The following is a 20100-nucleotide window of genomic DNA, read 5'->3' as shown; positions in this document are numbered from 1 at the left end:
CTGGCAATGAGATAGACTTGGTGTGAATACAGAGCACTGGCAATGAGATAGAATTGGGCTTTTTTCCTAGGATGAGAGTTGCTAGCTGAAAATCCGCACGAAATTTGGTGGTAACCTGCGTGATGATTATAAACTAAAAAGCTTCTGTTCTCAGATTTCCTAACCTAACCCCCTAATTATTCTGATTATTTACAATAAAAGTAGAGACTCTAAAATTATGACCTGTGGTAACTAAGCATTTTCTGTTAACTATTTCACTTGTTTATAACCAACACAATTTTAAATCAACTACGATAGCTCCTAAACATTGCCTGGGGTGGAGTGCAAATTACCTCTCATAGCATAGACACTGAGCATGTCTCTAGATGAATTTACACAAACATCTGAGTGAAGTGTGCACATGGGCGGCTCTAGGTTGCTCCCCAGGAACCAAGTGAGGACACACTTGGCAGCTTTGGCTCCCTCGGCTTTTTCGCTCACTTAGATGTGCTGTTCTGCCACTGTGCTCTCATTATCAAGTGCCCACGATTCGCTCAGTTTCCACTTTCTTAAGCTATTTACTATAAACCATATGACCTAGTGGGAACTTGGTCTCATCTATTTTGTAAAGGACTTTAGAAAAGTTCTGTCGACATTGTTACTGAAAAATAACAACAAAAACAAAACTATTCCACAGAGTCTCCAATATAAAAGAGTGAATGCCTGGCTGGCCTGAAGCTCCTTTGGTAGAGTACTTGTCCAAAAGCAAAGATTCAGTCCTGATGCTACGCATACAAGGTGTGATGGTGCCTGTCTGACATCCCTATCCAGAGTTGGAGACCAGAAGATGAATGCAAGGCTATCCTCAGCTGCATAGGGAGTTCAGGGCCAGCCTAGGATACATGAGACCTTATCTTAAAGTGGTTGGTCTGGGACAGGGTCAATACCTGGAAGAGATGGTATTTTAAGATTTAAGCAGAGATCAATCAAATTGTTGTCCTAGGGTCATAGATAATGTATGTCCAAGTAAATATATGAATTATGTTTCTGTGTTCAATGAGTATGTATGTGTGTGTGTGTGTATATATATATATATATATATATATATATGCGCACAGATATCCACCATGTAAGTTACTACTAAAGAAGATTAAAATTGTAAGCCTTAACAGTAGATATCCAAAATATGATTTCCTTACAAATACTTGCAGGAGTTTTGCGTAATTGCAACCAGAAGTCTGACCTGGAAGTCTAATGTCTTGACCCTCTAGCTGCTTGGTTTCCTATTTGTGGTGTTTTGCTCTCCTCAACTGTGAGAAAATCTCTTTTACATGGTTTTAACCCTGTGTATTCTTAGAAACACTGAAGTACAAAATACTCCCTTGGGGAGACCAACATTCTCATTACTTGCAAGAGTGACTTGTAAAAGTTTCTCTTAAATAGAAAACATTTTTTGAAATAGTTAGAAAATCTTTTTTTTTTTTTTTATGAGATCTGTTTGGAAGTAAGACAGCTCTGAGTTTTCCTTTGTGGTAGTGTGAACCTTGGAGAGATTTTTACATTCTGTGAATTCACCGTTTCATTAGTAAAATATATTTTAATCAAAGTAGAGTTTATTAACTACCTTCTTATAAGAAAACTTTTCCATATACCCATCATTTTCAATTTATTAAATCTTTTTTTCTCTAACCTTTTAGAAAAGTGAAAATTGGCTGATCTGCCTTGGGTGACTCCATAGTATATAGTTAGATAGGTAGATAGATAGATAGATAGATAGATAGATAGATAGATAGATAGATAGATAGAGTATATATATATACTATTCTGATGACTGAAGAGAATGGTTAAGCTGGTCACTGCACAAGGAAGCCTTTGACATTCATACCTCAAAGGTGTATGCCACATTAAATAATGGGAACATTGTTTCCATGTAGCTCTGTGATTAATTGATCATATATCTCCATTGCAAATAGCTTCGGAGTTTTTGTTTTTATTTTGTGTGCGTGTGTGTGTGTGTGTGTGTGTGTGTGTGTGTGTGTGTGTGTGTGTGTTTGAGGCAGAGTTCCTTTATCTAGTGCTGGCAATCCTGGAACTCCTTTGTAAACCAAGCTGGCCTTGAACTCAGAGGTCTGTCTGCCACTGCCTCTAGACTGCTGGGATTAAAGGCTTGTTCCACTGCACATCAAATCTTTGGTATTTTCAATCAGAAGAAGTGTTCTCTCTCTCTCTCTCTCTCTCTCTCTCTCTCTCTCTCTCTCTCTCTCTCTCCCTCCCTCCCTCCCTCCCTCCCTCCCTCTCTTCCTTCTTCCCTCCCTCCCTCTCTTTCCCTCTTCCTCATTCCCTCCCTCACTCCCTCCTTCCCTTTCCCCATCTCACACGTACACACAAACACACACACACACTCATATTGTGTGTATGGAGGTGTTTGTTCCTGTGCTGTTGCCATGTCACACATGTGGAGGTCAGAGAACATGTTTGTAGAGTTGCTTCTCTCTTTCCACCATTACGTGAGTTCTGGGAATTGAGCTCATCTCAGACTTACATAGTTGGGCCTTTACCCATCTTGCTGGCCTAGAAAAAATCATTCTTAACTGTTTCAGGGGATTAAGAAAAGGGAACACTAGCAGTTCCCCTCCATTTAGCTGAAGAATTCTTCCCTACTCCTCCTTTTTTTTTTATTGTAGTGTCATAGTTACTACATTTCATTGCTGTATTAAGGAGTCCTGGATACATTTGCAGTTTCATCCATTTCAGGCTTCTTCCACGCCTGTCCCTAAGCGGCCACTAGTTTACTGTGCTGACCTGGACACTTCATGATACAGAATTTCACACCATGTGGTTCTTTGTAACTGGCTTCTGTCACTAAGCACTGGGCTTTCAACACCCATTCATGTTGTATACATGCAGTCATAACTTCATTTCTTCATGTATGTTCATTTTGGTGCATTTGTGTGCATACATACTTATACATATGTCTTTGGAGACCAGAGGTCAACCTTTGTGGCTTTCTTCTGTTTCTCAAGTGCCTTTCTACCTTAGTTTTGTTTGTTTTTCAAGAATAATATTAAGTTCTATTTATTGTTTTAGGAGAATTCATCTGAAGAAAAAAAAAAAAACAAATGTTTTGGCAGATCCTATGCTTATAAATTCCAGCAATGGGGAGGGCAGAGACAGGGAGATCATTAAGGCTCAGTGGCCTTTTTTCCCCCCAAGGTCATTTCTGAAGTTTAAACTTAGTTCTTCATCCCTGCACAGCAAGGACTTTACTGAGCAAGCCCTCTTCCCAGCCGACCTCATTGCCTTTTACCTGGCAGATATTGTTCCATCCAGTGATTATACACTTTATGTCTGCATTAATTGCTAGACAATTTGAGTTTCTGTTTTAAAATTAATGGGTTTTTTTGCACAAACACACCCTGCCTCTCTCTCTGGTGGGCTCAAGTCTGATGACGGAGCACAGGGTTCCTTTAATGCCACCAAATACTCCACTGCTCAGCCTGGGCTATTACACATATGTGTTATTAAGTATATATGTGAAGGTTTCTGAGTGCATATGATTTAATTTCTCATAGGTCTATACCCAAGAATGAGATTTGTGGTTTATTTTTCATCTCTGTGATTACTATATTAAGGAACATGCAGACTATTCCAAGTAGCTGCACTATTCCGTGTCTGTTCCTGTAGTGCATACAGATTCATTCCATTTTCCTCTGTGTTCCCAGCAACACTTGTTACTACCATGTTGATTATACCCATCCTAGCACGTATGACATGGCATCTCATAGGGGTTTATGTTTCCATTTCCTGATGGCTAGTGACTTGCCCTTATTTCAGTATTTATTGACAGTTTAATATTTTCTTTAGCCAAAATGCCTATGCATGTCCATTTCTATTCTAAATACTCTTATCACATAAATTGAACCTCTTTCTCCTTTGTTTTTTTTCTCCAAGGTTTTGAACTTTGACCACAATCACATTAATTATCTTTTCTTTATCAGGCCACGGATTTCATATCTAAGAAACCGTGTGTAGTGTAGTCCTAGATCACAGAGTTTTGGTTTTTTCTAGACCTTTTATAGGTTTACCTTTCATAAGTGGGTCCCTTGTCTGTTAATTCTGCATGTGGCATGAAGTGACAGATCTTACATCATCCTTCTGCAGGTGGATATGCAGTTAACTTAGTACCACTTATTACTAGACGATGATTCTAAATCTCATTCTTGGCTGCTTTATTAAAAAGTAAGTGTAAGTGCCTGCTTCTGTTTCTGTGCAAGCTGCCCTGCCAGTGTTAAAGTGAGTCAGTCACTGTTGCTTTGAAGAATAACCCTGAAATCAGCGTCTCATTCATTTAAAAAGATTAAATACACACACACACACACACACACACACAGAGAGAGAGAGAGAGAGAGAGAGAGAGAGAGAGAGAGAGAGAGAATGAACAAGTACCCTTACCCTCCTGAGCCATCTCCCAGACTATTTCTATTGTCTTGTTTTTGTCTTCCTTGTAGAGTCAAATTGCCATTGTTTAGCTCAAGAGTCTGTTTGCGGGACAGGAAAGGTAACTCAGTGGGTAAGAGCTCTTGCTTGGTTAAAGTGAGAACCTGAGTTTGGACCCTAGTTTCCAAGCCTCTTTGTGACACAGGCAGGAGGATCACTGGGGCTTGCCTGCTCCCAGCCCAGCTGCAGGTTCAGTGGGAGCTTTGTGTCAGAGGAATAAGATGGAGTGGGATACAGTAGGACACCTGGTACCCTTCTCTAGCCTCCCCTTTCACTTGCTTATACATTTGTGCTCGCTACATTTGCATATTCATGCACCAATATAAAAACATTTAAAAGAAATGAGTATCTAAGAGGTACTTAGGGGCATTAAGGACATATTTGTACATAATATGTAATTCAAAATAAGATTTACCCAATACACACAAGCACTAATAAAAGTCTGTAGCCAATGAGATGGCTCATGAGGTAAATACTGCTCAGCATGGCAACCTGAGTTCAAGTCCTGTACCCTACACTGTGGAAGTGAAGAACCTACTCCACAGGAGCTCTGGGCAGCCACTCACCAATGTTATAGCTCACATACACAAACACTCAGGGATGGAGATGGAGACTGGGGGTGGGGAGAGAAAGGGGGAGGGAAAGGGAGAAAGAGGGAGAGCAGGGAAGGTGGGAGGGAGGGGGGAGAGAGAAGAGGCATCTATTTTAACCTGGTCATTGCAAATGTAATTTTAAATTGTTATATACAACTAATGTTTTATTTGTTTTTAAAGTGCTGTTGGTCTTACTGTAGCTTTTTTCCTATGGTTGTAGATGAAAACTTCCATAAGTGTGTTCATCCCAATTATTCTACTTTTTCTCAATAAGTTCAGAGAAAAGATCATTGCTATCTTCAGGGTCTTCCTGTGCAAAAATGTGCATCAGTTACCCATATGTATCTGGTGTGACTCACGAGTCCCCTGGGGGTCAATATTGGCAGTAGATGCTGAAAGAATTCTACAAGACCAAGCTGAATGAGGTCTCATTCTTATCCCACAGTAGCTTCTTCATTGGAGGCTTAAGGAAGGTGGGAGCTTCCTAATCTCCTCTCAGAGCATTTTTGTTTATGTTTCCTTTGGGTTATTGTTATCTACTTAGAAAATTCACAACCCAGTAAAGGTTACCTATGCATTCCTTGTTAAATACTGTTTTCATTCCTAGTAAATTACTAATAGAAGCAGTTTCAATCATGATTTATGTTCTGAGACTATGGAGAAAAGGCTGCATGAACACGAATAATACTCAGAAAAAATACATCATCATTAGAGTTCTTGAATATTTTCATCACATGATGTTTATTTAAAACCCTCTTCAAAAGAGTCTTTACTTTCATTTGTTAAACTCATCAAAAATTTCAGTTATGTACAAAATGGACTCATATAATGAACCCCATTTCCCTACCCTCTACATTACTTTTTTTCACATATAGCCAATGCCATTTCATAACTCCCTCTACTTTTCCCTCCCCTTATTGAGATTGTTTTAATATAAAACTTATAATCTGTTTATGTACATAGATGATTCAACAGATATAGCTCTAAAAACAAAAATGATCAGAGTGCTAATTTTTTAAAAAAGTAGTTGATTTGGATTTGGAGCTTCATGGCTATAATCCCAGCTCCTGGAAGATGGAGGCAGGAGGAGGGTTAGGCAGCCTCAGCTGCATGCAGAGCTTGCTGCCAGCCTGTGATGTGTGAAACCCTCTGCAAATGAAGCAGCCCCTCAGCGTTTATCATTTACTGTCTTATCTATCTTTGGATTTTCTGTATATCTCAGTTGCTTTTGAGTTGGATTATTCAGATCAAGATACAAATAAGGTTGACCATTTATCCTTAGAGTTGGATGCTTCTCTTTTCTGTAAAAGAACATCACTAATCTTAAGTTTTCTTTTGATTCTGGTGTTTATTTTGAAGAAAGCAAGTCAAGTGCCCTAGAATTTCTCAGGTTTGGGTTTGCTTGGCTATGTTTGGGTCATGTAGTTCCTTTACCAGTCTGAGTCTGAGTGAGATCTGGTATGATCTTACAAAGGAGCATAAAGCATTGTGTGCCTTTAGTATGAACTTTAATGTCTCATTGTGACACATTTTATATGAACTATTAAGAACTTGTAGAAGATAAAACTGAAAACTAGGTGATATGTTTTTTTAAGGAAGAGAAAACAAAGATGGTCTGAGAGCCATCCTCAGAAATCCTCAAGAGGTGTGGTGGTACTGATCTTTTATGTATTAATGACTCTTGAGTTGCTCAGGTTGTTTGGGACTTGGTACCTAAGAACTTTCCTTTCTCCTGATGTCTCTTTGCTAATGCTTTAAAATCCCTGCCAAAGACCTGTTTGTTTGTGTTTAAGAAATTAGGGTAATACATCTCTTGCTTTCACAGACAAAATCATAACTTTTTCATTATCCAAGATTTTCATTATCCAGAACATAAATCATGATTGAAACTGCTTCTATTGGTAATTTACTAGGACTGAAAACAGTATTTAACAAGGAATGCATAGGTGACACCATTGCTCAAACAGACTCCCACTAATTAATTGTGACATCCTATAAATCAACAAGGTAATATTTAGAACTCAGTAACTTCCAAACTGATTCTGCATCATAACTTGAAGGCGCTCTTTGAAAATAATATAGCTGTCTATCTATATGTATATGAGATATGGTTTTATATCTCATATGGCATGTGTGCCTTGTCAACTGTGGAAATTCAAGTTCCACAGTTAATGTAGGTAGGCACCATGGACCTGTGAGTGGGAACTGAAGAGACCCTAGAATAATAAATACTTACCTGAATTTCATATTTATTTGTCTCTTCAGTTTACTTATTAACTGATGAGAAAGTAGAAGAGGTGATCAACTTGGGAAATATTTAGTCCTGCCATCTATGCTTAGAGAACTAAATGTATCAGGACCCGGAAAAGGACCCCGTGCTTCCTAAGATGGAATTGAAAATCTAAATGACAATGACAGAATTAAGAGAAATATTTGTAATAGCCAAATGCTGAATAGCAAATGTAGGGGAGAAGACAGACTTATCTAAACATCAGGAGAAGATCAGAGAGTGAATGGACCAGAGCCAGGAGATGAACACAGAACTCTGACATGAGAGAACCACGGGGTGCCCTGCCTCTGTGCAGTGAGTCCCATGAAGCTCTGTGTCCTGTTCTGCTTCTCATCTCCACAGAATTCCTGACACAGATGTTTGCCTTTCTGGAGCCAATTTGGTATTCTCTTCTCCCCTGAAGCTACTTCAAAAATACTACCAAATACCTGATTGCCAGTTCAGCATTTTGTTTTCTTTAATCTCTGTTCTGAGGCTTCTGCCCTGCTTATTCTTGTCTTCACTACTACTTGTAGGTTCCTCTTTGCTGCCCTTGACTGGTGTATGTGTATGTGTCAGTCCTATCATTGTGGTAGGTGTGTCTCATCCATTCTGTCTCTCACCAACTGCGAACTTCCCCCCTCCCCCCCGCCCCCCCCCCCCCGCACCCCAGTAAAATGCTTTGCTGTCGATCTTTCTTACCTTTGGGACAGGTTTTCCTCAGTATATCCCCATATGACTTTGACCCTGAAATCCATTTTGTTTTGCCTTCCAAATAGAGTCGCTTAGAGAGACTCATTGGTTTTTCTCTGAAGTTTTGTTCATTGTCTTATCAGCTTTACATAAACCCCATGTTTCTAGCAAGCCACTATTCATCTATGATGAATTCACAGATGTAGAACACGAACCACCACCCATGGCTCTGCACAGACTGAGTTAGTCACCAGACGTCTCTGACTCTGAAGAATCCCTTGGCTGTGTTTCCGTTTGTCATTTTCATAGACTACTGAGGAAACTCACTTTCTCCTCATTGGCTTTATTAAACGCTTGAGACAATAGTCAGTTTAATAGAGTTCATTTAAGCATACAACAATTCCTAAATGGGATAGTGCTCAAAATCACAAGTGTTTCACAGAGCCCTCCTAGCAATGGGAGTGATTGGCTTCACAGGCTGAACATGCAAACAAACTGAAGAAAATTACTTGACCAGATAGGCATTTTCTTTCAGTATAATTTAATAGAAATTCTCTAGTTATCTAACAGATTGGTTGCTTGGATTCCTGAAATTGGCATAAAATGCAACTAAAAATTAATCAGTTACAATTAGTGCATGTAAGGTAAATTTATTGCTTGCTTGCTTGTTTGTTTACAGAAACAACCTGTGCAATGGTATCTTTGGTAAAACACTGAAAGTTTGTATTGGTTTTTATTGGCCATGTGGGTCTGGGCATGGTGACACATGTGCTTATAATCCTAGTGTTTGGTATCCTGAGGCAAGAGAATTTCAAATTCAAGGCCAGCCTGAACTATGTAAAACTTTGTCTCAAGCTAACAGAAAGTATTGATTTGGTAATTGAGAATGTCAGATACAAGGCTGCCAGAAACAATATTCAGTGATCTACAAGAATTCCCAAGCCAAAGAGAAAGATAAGGGGGTGCAAAACCACAGGTAAAAACAAAAGACCCATAAAGCTTGTCAGTAAACATCAAAGAACCATAATAGCATCATAAAACTAGTTTTCAACTTGGAGCTGGAGAGATGGCTCAGCAGCTAAGAGACTGGGTTCAGAGAACCCAGGTCCAAGCCCCAGCACCCACATGGCAGCTCACAACTGTAACTCCAGTTCTAAGGGATCTGATACCCTCAAATCACATGAAAAAAATTAAATAAATTAAAAAACAACTAGTTTTCAATTTTGTGGAAGGACACTAACATTCTTAAAATAATCAGGAATTTTAATGTGAAATTTGTAACAAATTTTATCAGAAAATTCTTAGTTTTCTTGAAATTGATCTTTGTATGGTTCAGGGTCTTTTAAAATCAAGTGTCCAAAAAGATTTTTTTCATCATTTGAGAAGCTATATGAAAGAGCAAAAGGCTGTGAAAAACAAGTATTATTGATAAAGAAGATAGTAATTGAGAACCAAGAGAAGAATTTGCTTTACCATATTAAGACTTGCTATAAATAAAGTTCAGGTAATGTAGAGAAATGCAGAAAAAGGACATATATGACTGACTGAGGTTAGGGATCAGTGTGGGCCTTCTGTCTGATATTTAACTACTCATCTGTGACACTCACATTGAATATAACATGAAGTACATTGGAATAACACTGATCTGGGATGTGTTGGCACATGCGTGTATTCTCAACACTTAGGAGGCTGAGGCAAGATTAGAGAAAGATGAGCCAGCCTGGCCTACATAGAGAGAGACCTTATCTCAAAACAAATTAGTCACTGCCTGTTGTCTACTGTCTAAAGAGGATTGTTAGGCAGATGTAGTTGTTCACATTCATATTGGGAGGTGGCAGCAAAAGCATTGGAGTTCAATGCTAGACTGAATACTGGCTTAAGGAAACCACACATGGGGGCTGGGGATGGCTCAGCAGATAAAAGTACTTGATGGCCTAGTACCCACACAGTGGAAGGAAAGGAAAACGACTGTGTGAGCATGTACCCTAACCCCTTTAGGTGAACAAACAAATATATCTAATGTAAAATAAACACATTACAAGCAGGAGTCTGAAAGGGGATGGAGAAATAACATTGAGATATTTATTTACTTGTGTGTTCATTTGTTTCTCAGGCAGTACCTTCCTCCATAGCTCATACTGGCCTTGAGTTCACTAGATGACATTCTACTACACATCTTCCTGTCTCTTGTTCCTAAAGGCTGAGATTACAGGTGTTTGCTACCACGACCATCAACATAAAGTTTTCCTTTTAATACAATTGAAAAAAAATGTTTCATGGTTCTTTCTTTAAAAAAAACAAAAACACCAAGTGTCAGGATTCCTCATTGCTGCGCATGCTTTGTCTTAGTGGATCCTCTCTCCACTCCTCCCCTTCTTCTCTTCCTTGCAAGGCTGCTGTTCCACTTTACATTTCCTGGTCATGTGAGCTCTGTTACCCACTATGTCCATCTTCCTGGGACCTTTCCCCTTCATGGTCTTCTTTCTATACTCATATTCACCCCCACATGTATCTTTAATGTCAGGACTTTTAGAAGAAATTCAGAAAGACAAATCACACATAGCTATGCATGCCCTGCACCTAAATTAATTTAGGTTAGAATAAATGACTAAATCAAAGCTGAATACTGCCTATCTGAGCATTTGTAACTGGCAAGCCTTCCTTAGGCACTGCCAAAGACACCAAACAGTAGGTTTCCTAGTGTGCGGAATTGATACAGAGATAGCAAACCCACAGCACCAGGCTATGCTATATATCAGAAAATTTTAGTTAGACTATACACTTTATTTTAAGTTTGAATTTCTTTCTATCTTAAAATATAAATAGTTTTTATATAAAAGTTGGGATGACTGATTTTTCTGATACTCAAGTCCTAGGTTTCTAATGGCAGCTGGTGGCTGGAGTTGAATGGCCTGTGTCAGCTTTAAACAAGAGGATGGCTCTCTTGAGCTTTCAACTATTTTTCTATTGCCTGTTTTGCCATGTAGGCATGCAGTTCATTACCTGGATTCAGTTGATAAGGAAGGATAGCATTGCATGTAGACAGATACAGCATCCTCTTACCTAATGTTTTAGGTTGGTTTTGTTTGCTGGTTTGTTTTATGTATCCTGATCGACAGTGGGGAAGTGGAGAAGATGCCTGTCGGGTCTATACTGTACTGTGATTTCATAGTCCTATTGAAATAGACCAGTTGGTGAGCCTTTTTCTTTGTGTGTGGTGCTAGAATATCAAGAGTTGGAATAGGCTTTCTGCAAGGCAGGGAAGCCCTGCAGAACATGCTGCCCAATTATGGAAAATGTAAAAGCTATTCCGGATATCTGTCCTCAGATAGCTACCAGGACCAACCATATCATTCAAAAGGTTTATCAAAAATCTCTTTCTTTTATTAATAGCAGAGATATTTTCTAGAGCTTTGTAGAGGGTATTAAGTTTTTGAGTCTGCAGATTATATCACTCACTTCATTGGCCATGGCCTGACAGGTAGGGCTGTGAGAACCAGAGCTTTGGATGACATTTCAGTTGTCCTTGCATGTTCTCTTGGCAAAGTTTCATATTTTAATTTTGTTATTTTACATATTTACATTGCATTTTTATAAGAAACTTTAGAGAAAAGGTCTGAAGTAATAATTTCATAGTTTGTCTTACTATAATTTTGACTTCCGTGAAAGGCTTTCCAGTCCATGTCGGTGATGGGCCAGCAAGGTCAGGAAGGTTGCACTGGCAAATCTGATTTTTAAACAGGAAACCTGGCCTCACTAGTTTCATTCAATATAAGGATCTTTTTTTTTTTCATGAAACTAACCTGCTTGCACCATTTATTTTAGCATCAGATAGACATAGCTTTATTGTGATACAAATACAGATATATTTTACAGCTATCATAATTTAAAGATATGAAATAGTATCTCAAAGGGATCTTTTCAGAGTCTCTAAATGTATTGGGTAATAAGTAAATTTCCAGACTAGGACCAAATATTTCACTTATCAACCTAAATTGTTTGCCAGGTGCCATCTTAGTCTAGGATCCTGTGTATATATTTTTAAGATTAAGTCAGAACTCTTGAGTCTTAATTCCCATGAACCCCCCTGTCTCCTGCCTTGTCCATCACCAACAACAGTAAAGGAATCATGTAAGCCCTTGACATACTTCACAAGTATGTCTCCATGGATACTCTCCCAGTGGCGTTCCTGAGAGTTTCTTGCTGTGTTTTAATAGACAGTGTCCAACCTATAATTTCTTTACCTTTTCTGTCTTAGGCCTTCTTATAGGGACATATGAAACTGTCTGAATGTATGTGGCTTAGGAAGTAATGAGTTATATACTTTTTTCTATGAAATAAGTAGCTGTAAAAACAAGCCCTGTCCATCTTCTGTGTGTTTCTGAACTAATATAGTACAGAAGACACTACCAGTGCTTGCTAGACATTAGTATTTTTCTTCTTGTTCTCTTAGTTGTAACCAAATCTTCACATGGCATGTGGGCACTTCACACTGGGAACCATGCCCTGTATGTGCTGACATACAGTCAACTCCATAGCAGCACACAGTAGTCTACCCCAGTACAAATGAGACCACACTCCCACTCCCCCTGGGAGCTTACTTTTGCCAAAATGGTAGGTATCTACAATTGTACCATGGAATTTTGTGACATCATTGGTAGAAGTAAATATTTAAATCAACTGCCTTCCAGTTTTGAATTGCAAGTCTGGTTTGTACTCACAGATTCCTATGACAGGTAAAGAAGTCAAGAGTTTTACATTTCTAGCATTCTAAAAGACCATGCAAATTGGGAGGAAAAAAATGTAACTGAGGCTTTTTTCAAAGCTCAAATCAACAAATGGGGGTATTCTCTTAAGATGACTTAGGAAGGGCTGAAATAACTAAGTAGATAAAGGCACCTGCCACCAAGCCTGCTGACTAAGTGTGATTCCCTGGAAGTCAATGGTGGAAAAAGAATCCTAACTTCCTCAGGTTTTCTCCTGATTTCCACAAGCTCATGGTGAGCTGTCACTCACTGACACTCACAACAGTAAGTAAGTGAATGTAAGTCTGAAAAATACTCATGATGACAGATCAATCAGTTTGTAAGTTTGTAGTTTTAAAAGTGAGGGTGTGGAAGAAAATTATTTAAAATTGAAGGAGAAATCAGAGAACATACCTGTCAAAAATGACTTGTTTAGATCCGAGTTTGGAGGAAGCTCAGTCTATACTTTGGAACACTGGAGAATATTGAATTTCAAGTAGCTATCTGAGCATAATGTCATGCTTAACTGTGGTACTGCAGGGTTTGTGTTTGTTATCTGAAATTTGTGGGACTAGAGGTGTTTCAGGTTTCCAGAATATTGGATTTTTTTATGTAGACTTTACTGTTCGAGTATGCCTCATTTAAAAGTCAGAACTCTGTGATGCTCCAAAGGATGACACTTTCTGGTCATCATGACAATGGTCAAAGATTTTCAGCTTTTTGAGGCGGTTTGAATTTTCAGGTCCAGTATGCTCAGTCTATAGTATTTTGATAGTAAAGCAGACCAGATTGCTTAGAGCTCATACTCACATTAGCAAAGTAAGTCTTCATGATGTCTAACTTATGTGGACATAGTTTAAAAGGTATGTTGGTGAAATATGATAAAAGATGAGTCATTACTCATTACTGAATCTAGATGGTGGAATTTGGGGGACTTCATAGCACTCGGTTTGCTTTTCTGGATATTTGAAGTTTTAATGGTTACCTAATTAAATGAAGATGTCTGTTTAGTGACAGAAGTTTAAAGGATATGAGCACTGAATTTGTCGTGTGCTTTGGGAGGGGACTTTGCTGGAAGAGAGCCATGCACTGGGTGGGTGGGCTCCATAAGAAACCTATAAAGGAGTGCGTACTTGCCATGCAATCCCCTCCCCTCATCAGGGAACATGGAGATATTTCTCCCAGCCTCCCTCTTCCATGGTCTCTGTTTGAGGGTGGAACTTCTGTGTTATACATCGCACTACCAACTTCCCTTGGCAGCTGCCAGGATTCTCAAGTCACTTTGGCTGTGAGTCCACTGGAAAACTAATGAGGCTGAGTAGTTTTACAGCAATTCAAGAAGCTCTTTTCTCTCAGTGACTTGGCACTATAAATTATAATAACCAATGTAAATAGCCATTCCTTTAAACTGTCTTAGTCACTGTTCTATTGCTCTGAAGCCCATGACAGGCCCAGGCTCAGTCTTGCTTACTCAGCCCCTCCCCCACCTTCTTTTCGTGCCTATCAGGATGTAGCTCTCAACTCCTTCTCTAGCATCATGCCTTCCTGAGTGCTGCCATGCTTCCTACCATGATGGTAATGACCTAAACCTATGAAACTGTAAGCAAGCCCCCAATTAAATGCTTTCTCTTATAAGAGTTGCCTTGATTATAATGACTCTTCACAGCACTAAGACAGAAGTTGGTACCAAGAGGGGTATATTTCTGGGACAGGCATGACCATGCTATTGGTTGGAAGAATATGAAAGACTTTGGGACATTGGACTAGCAAGGCAGGCAATGCTGAAGGCAACTAGAACTATGGTGGCCCAGCTCAAGAAGTTCCATAGGGTCAGGATATTATTAGCAAGTGACCTAGAGACCAACCATTCTTGTCAACTCTCTTTCAAGTGCCTAGAGTCTCTATATTTCTATTGATGATAGAGTGGAACAGTGTAAGACAAAGTATTCATATTTTTAAAAAATTGTATACTTTTTGTTAACAACTCATAGAGCCCAGTAGAAAGTTTGCAGTAACTGGTCTACATTTGAACCTTCAGTGGAGAGTTGGAGGGTATTTGTAGGTAGATAGAAAAACATCAGAGAAGAACATTGAATCAACATGATTTACTTAAGAAGCATGGGATGTAAGAAGTGAAAGAGCCGAACATTCTTGGAGGCTGCTTCGAGGTGAGAAAAAAAAAGATGTACTTTCTAGTATCTGGCAATCATATGGCAGTAGTTAACTGAGAAATATGAATTATGTCTGGGAATGAATATAGCTGGGGATTTGTGATGGAGAGAGACTTCTATTACAAAGGCACCTCCTCCCACACACCCCTTGTTCTTCTAAACTCTAAAGACAGTGTTCCTTAGTGAAAGAGGATAGCTAGTGAGCAAACAGACTACTCAAGTGTGATTTCCCAGTACCTAGTGATTTTATACCATGATTGCCAGATGATTTTCAAATAAAACACATCTCCTACTTGTGTATCTTGTCCTCGGTCTCCTGACTGGTTCTTTTTAACCTATGTTTTACTCTTTTGCAGCTCTATTCATGTATCCAGTGAATTTCAGTCATTGCAACAACACAACCTCCCTCCGACCTTCCGTCTCCCCCAACTCCTTCTCCAGCTGAAATCCTTCCCAAATCCCCCTCCTACTTTAATGTCTTCTCTTCGTGTATTACTCACTGAGCTTGTTAGGATTGCTTACAAGCGCATAGGTAGAAGGTTATTTACTGGAGCATGGACTAGTCCGCAAAAGTTATCCCACAGAAGATAGTGACTGCGGTTCCACAACCATTAATTGTTTGTTATATTTCAAGAAAGGATGGGGCCTCATGTGCCTTTGCATTTAATGATAAAATGTTGATGGGTTTGATCTTGTACAGGTAGCCATAGCTCTAGTGAGTATTCGTGAGTATAATGTCCATGTCATGTCCACAAGATGTTGTTCAAAACATGCACCCTTCTTCCATCCTTTCCAGTCTTTTCTCTCCCTCTTCCATAATTGCCTAAACTTTGGAAGGGATAGTATCAATGACCCATTTAAGCACTCTACCATATCCTATTCTTGGAAGTTCTGCTAGTTATGAGTCTCTGTATTAATCATGGCCTGCTGCAATGAGAAACTTCTCTGACAAAGGCGGAGAACCTAACTTGGTTTTCTGCATTTCGAATTTAAGTATAGGAAGCTGGCACATGGTACTGCATGGAGGGGAAGAAACAGAGCCCCTGGATTCTTTGCCCTGTTAGTGTTCTGTCCAGAGTGGTAGAGCCTTGGCATAACCCTAAGTAAATACAAAGCCTCAATAGCCAACTGAACTTTGTAAACTCAGTTGCATTAAGGACAAAGATAAGAATGAGGTCTTTATCTCTCTCTGTTATCTAAGGAAAAGGAATACATCTCCCAGAGCATTTCTACTCAGTATGTTTCAGTTGGCAGTAATTTTCTCTCTTCAGATATCAAGTTTAGTTTGCCTTAAGAACTGACACAAGTGCCATGTGTATTTAAATTTCTCTTTAAACAATAAAGTTTCATATAACCAATGGAATTAGATTAAGCAGGTGCAAATCTTTTTTTTTTAACATGTTAAACCTACCATTTCACTTGAAGGGCTATTAGGCTGCATTTCCTAACACCACTGCTGCTAATATTGGCCACTTGACGAGTGATTCTTGTACATAGTTTGCAGGGCCAGGTTCTGTCCTAGTGATTTCACTAACAAACTGCTTGGAATATGCTTTGTATTATTTTTCTATAGGAGGAGGCCTTTTTTAAAATTTTTATTGCATAGGTTTATTTACTGGTTTGGACTTTTTGGTGAAGAGTTTCTTCATCGGGTTGGTAGTATCTTCCAGGTAACAGATTTCATGGCCTAGAGCAGTGCCTTTCATGATCAGCTTTCCCTTTAGCTACTTCCTGATCATAATTTTTTGTTGCTGACATTTTGTCAGGAAGAATTGAGCCTTACAGACAAGCCAACACTATTGTGCATTCTCTTGGTTCTTTAGTCCTCTGTAAGACTCATAATTATGTGAAAATTCACTTCTAAATCCTGATGTGTCCTTGAGCTCCAAATTGCCACAAATTCCTCTCCTATAATGATTCCTCCCCTAACAGTATGGCAAATAAACAGATGCTGTGGCTTCCATTTTCTCAGAGACCTAAAGAACAAAATGCTTGTTTAAAGCACTCAGAGAAATACCAATTTTGTACATATTTTTAAAAACTTAGCTGAAGTAAGCAGTGTGACTGAAGTGCAATCTGGTTTTTACTGTGTTTGGAAAAATGTATTTGATCTTCTTAAATCTGGAGATTATCCTTTGGTGTATGTCACTGTCATTTTACAATATGCATGGCCAAGGCATTGTGCTGTCAAAGCCGTTGCATGTTTAGATAAAGCATCATGTCTGTGCTCTCCTCTGTCCTGAGCCTGTTTGCAGGGTGGTAGGAAGACTAGTACATATAAAAGAGGAAATCTTCTTGGTTGTATTTTAACTACGCACATGGTTTCAGAGCATCCTTTGTCATGGAGTTAAAAATAGCAAGGACTTGATTTCCCTGTGGATTCTCTGGTGGTTCTCAGTCCCTCTGTCTCGAAGACTTTGCACCTTTCTGAGTTGGCTCAGTTCTGGAAAACTCTCACCCCATGTCTCTGTGGTAACTACAAGCACAGTTACTTGACCTTCTCAGGAAAAGTCTTCAACCCAGTATTTTATAAACCAGGGGAAACTGGAGGAGAGGTACAAAAGAAAGGAGGGGAAAGGCAGGCACATGCTTTCTGTGGATTGCCTGAAGTTCTGTTTGACCTGAAGAGTCAATGGCAAGGTCTCCATCTTCACAGATAAGATTAAAAGTTTATGCGTTTTTCTGGGAAGCACAGTATTTCACATATTTCATATATGATTTAAAAACATTGTACTCTTGATGGATCTTCACTTCAGTTTGCGACCAGCGAAGAATGCTATTATAAAAATATACATATTTATGTAAGTTCAACTTTAGGTATTGAGTACTCTTTAAAAATGGCTGTGCCTATTTCTACTTCTATCAATAGAACTGCCTCACTTTAGACTTAATGTTTCACTCATGTGAAATCATTAATTTTCAGACATGTTAGACCTCATTTGTTCCATTTTACAGATGAAGTGACTGAGCCACTTCCAGACCTAGACCTTTTACAAGAGCCAGTATAATAACATTCTCTCCCCACTCGTGTGAAGTCTCTATTAGTTTGTTCATTCTTTTACTTGTTAATTATTGAGTACATGCTGTATGACAGGCATTGGGCAGGGTCTCGCTACTCAATCTGATTTATAATCTAACGATATCACTTTCATTTTACAGGTTATGGCTTTCAGATCACAGCTTATTTCCTCAAGAGAGGAATACGCCTTCGTTGTATCCAGAGCTCCCAGAATACTGGTAAGAATCTGATTTTCTAGATCAGATGTTTTCACAATCAAGTTGTCCAAAAGAGGACAAAGGAAAATTAGAGAACAAATATTCCTATTTGCTTCTGTAAATACACCATTTAGTATTTCAAAGAGTATGTGATCCCTCTTGCTCCATTCATTGTGCTTACTGCCCATGAGAACAGAGAGCTGGACCACAGTGCACTTTTGTGGTATATCACAGCATTTTCATGTGACATTTCAGAGTGACTCAGTGAACAGGTGAACATGAGTCATTTTGTCAGGGTGAGTGTACCCCAGAACCCTTGAAAAGGGGCAAATAAATTCCGAGAAAGCCTTTTCCTAGGCCAAAGCCAGCAAACCTTCCATAAGTATTTAATGAGGCCAGCTCCCAACTCTCACCTGCACGAACGAGTCCTGATATGAAAAGTGATATCATGTCCAATCAACCACAGTAAGGTAAGAAGATAATGTCCAGTCTCTCTGAATAGATCAGAATCTTAAAAAAACTAACTTTATGGAAGTTTGTTCACAGAATATGCATGGTTATCTGTACTTTCTTAACTCTTAAATGTTGATCAGATATATTACCATCTTTTTAAAGAAAAATAGATTATTTTTCTTTTCTGTGTATGAGGTCTGCCATGGATGTATATTTGTCACACATTTGTGCTTGGTACTCTTGGAGACTAGAAGATAGTGACGGTTCTCTTGGAACTGGAGTTACAGATGGTCTTGAGCCACCATGATGGGTGCTAGGAATCGAACCTAAGTCCTCTGGAAGAGCAGCCAGTTCTCTTAACCACAGAGCCATATCTCCAGCGTCTATAGTAGCCACTCAATGGGATCTTCTATTTGTTTACCTCACTTAGTCAAAAAACTAACCTTTTATCTGTTACAATGCAATCTAGCTTTACATTCTGGTAGGGGATTTGTGGTATGGAAATCTTTGTTTAAATATTAAAGTAACTCAAATCAATTATTATATAATCAAGTAAAGTGATAAAAAAGAAATTTTTAAATTGATTTGACTATCAAAGTATTCATAATCTATCACTCTTATTTTTGAGAAGAAAAATAGAAATTTAAAATAGATGAAGTGATAATTGAATTCTATGGCCTTTTTTCCTACATAAAGTAGGATAGGGGCTGCTTACCACTTACTTAATCCCAATTATTTATTTCAAAAACTAATGCATTAATATTAACCATTTTTATAATTTTGTTTGTAGAGCTTTTCAAAACCCATCAGAGGCCCCATCCATATGGAGTGTGGGGTCAAACTTTAGATACACCCATGACTTCACCTGCATGGAAACCTTTCTATGGGAGGTCCCGTTTGACTTGAGATCAGAGCAACAAGATGGCTGAAGTCATGGAGGGCATCCATGTTAGGTAGTGAGGCAGATGGATGAAACTTTTACTTAGAACATCTGACCTGTTGTTATGAGGTGCATGGTTTAGAACAGTAGCTACTAAAGAAACAGCAGTGACCTAGGGCTCAGGGGAGAACCACTCCTGGAACTCAGCTCTTTTAGGCTTTTGGTATACTCTGACCTAGCAGGTGGTAAGAAGGTATTACCTGTGTTCATACTGTGTGTTTGCATAAGTTCTTAACTAACAGTGGAACCAAACGGAGCTGTGTTACTGTTTCAGTCAGTCTCCCACATGTAGTATATTGAAAAGATTCACTTACCTGATTTATATGTCTGTTTTAAAAACATGCTCACATCTGAGAGGAAATCTTTGTTTTAGAACAATGATTGTTTTTGTAGCAATACATGGGTATGATATAAAAAAGATTCAAGCAATGCAGCAAGTACCAAGAGATGAAGAATCCTCCCCATTCAGTGGAGATTGGTACTCTCTGTATCTGTTACACATCAGTCTAGACATGGTCCCACAGTTGGATGGTGTTGGTAGGTG

The 20100-nt window shown here is 38.9% G+C and overlaps 1 protein-coding gene across 3 annotated transcripts in view; it reads left to right on the top strand.

Moving 5' to 3' along the window:
- Positions 1-20100, top strand: part of Slx4ip (SLX4 interacting protein) — a 153115-nt gene that overhangs the window by 116529 nt on the left and 16486 nt on the right. For all 3 annotated transcript variants that reach the window (XM_028755522.1, XM_028755537.1, XM_028755529.1), the window contains one exon: positions 18107-18184. In XM_028755522.1, the coding sequence (XP_028611355.1) occupies positions 18107-18184 (78 nt within the window). The remainder of the gene's footprint in view (positions 1-18106; positions 18185-20100) is intronic.

The sequence above is a fragment of the Grammomys surdaster genome, unplaced genomic scaffold (genome assembly GCF_004785775.1).
Source record: "Grammomys surdaster isolate TR1022 unplaced genomic scaffold, NIH_TR_1.0 129, whole genome shotgun sequence".
Lineage (NCBI taxonomy): Eukaryota > Metazoa > Chordata > Mammalia > Rodentia > Muridae > Grammomys > Grammomys surdaster.
This window is presented reverse-complemented; position numbering and strand designations above follow the sequence as displayed.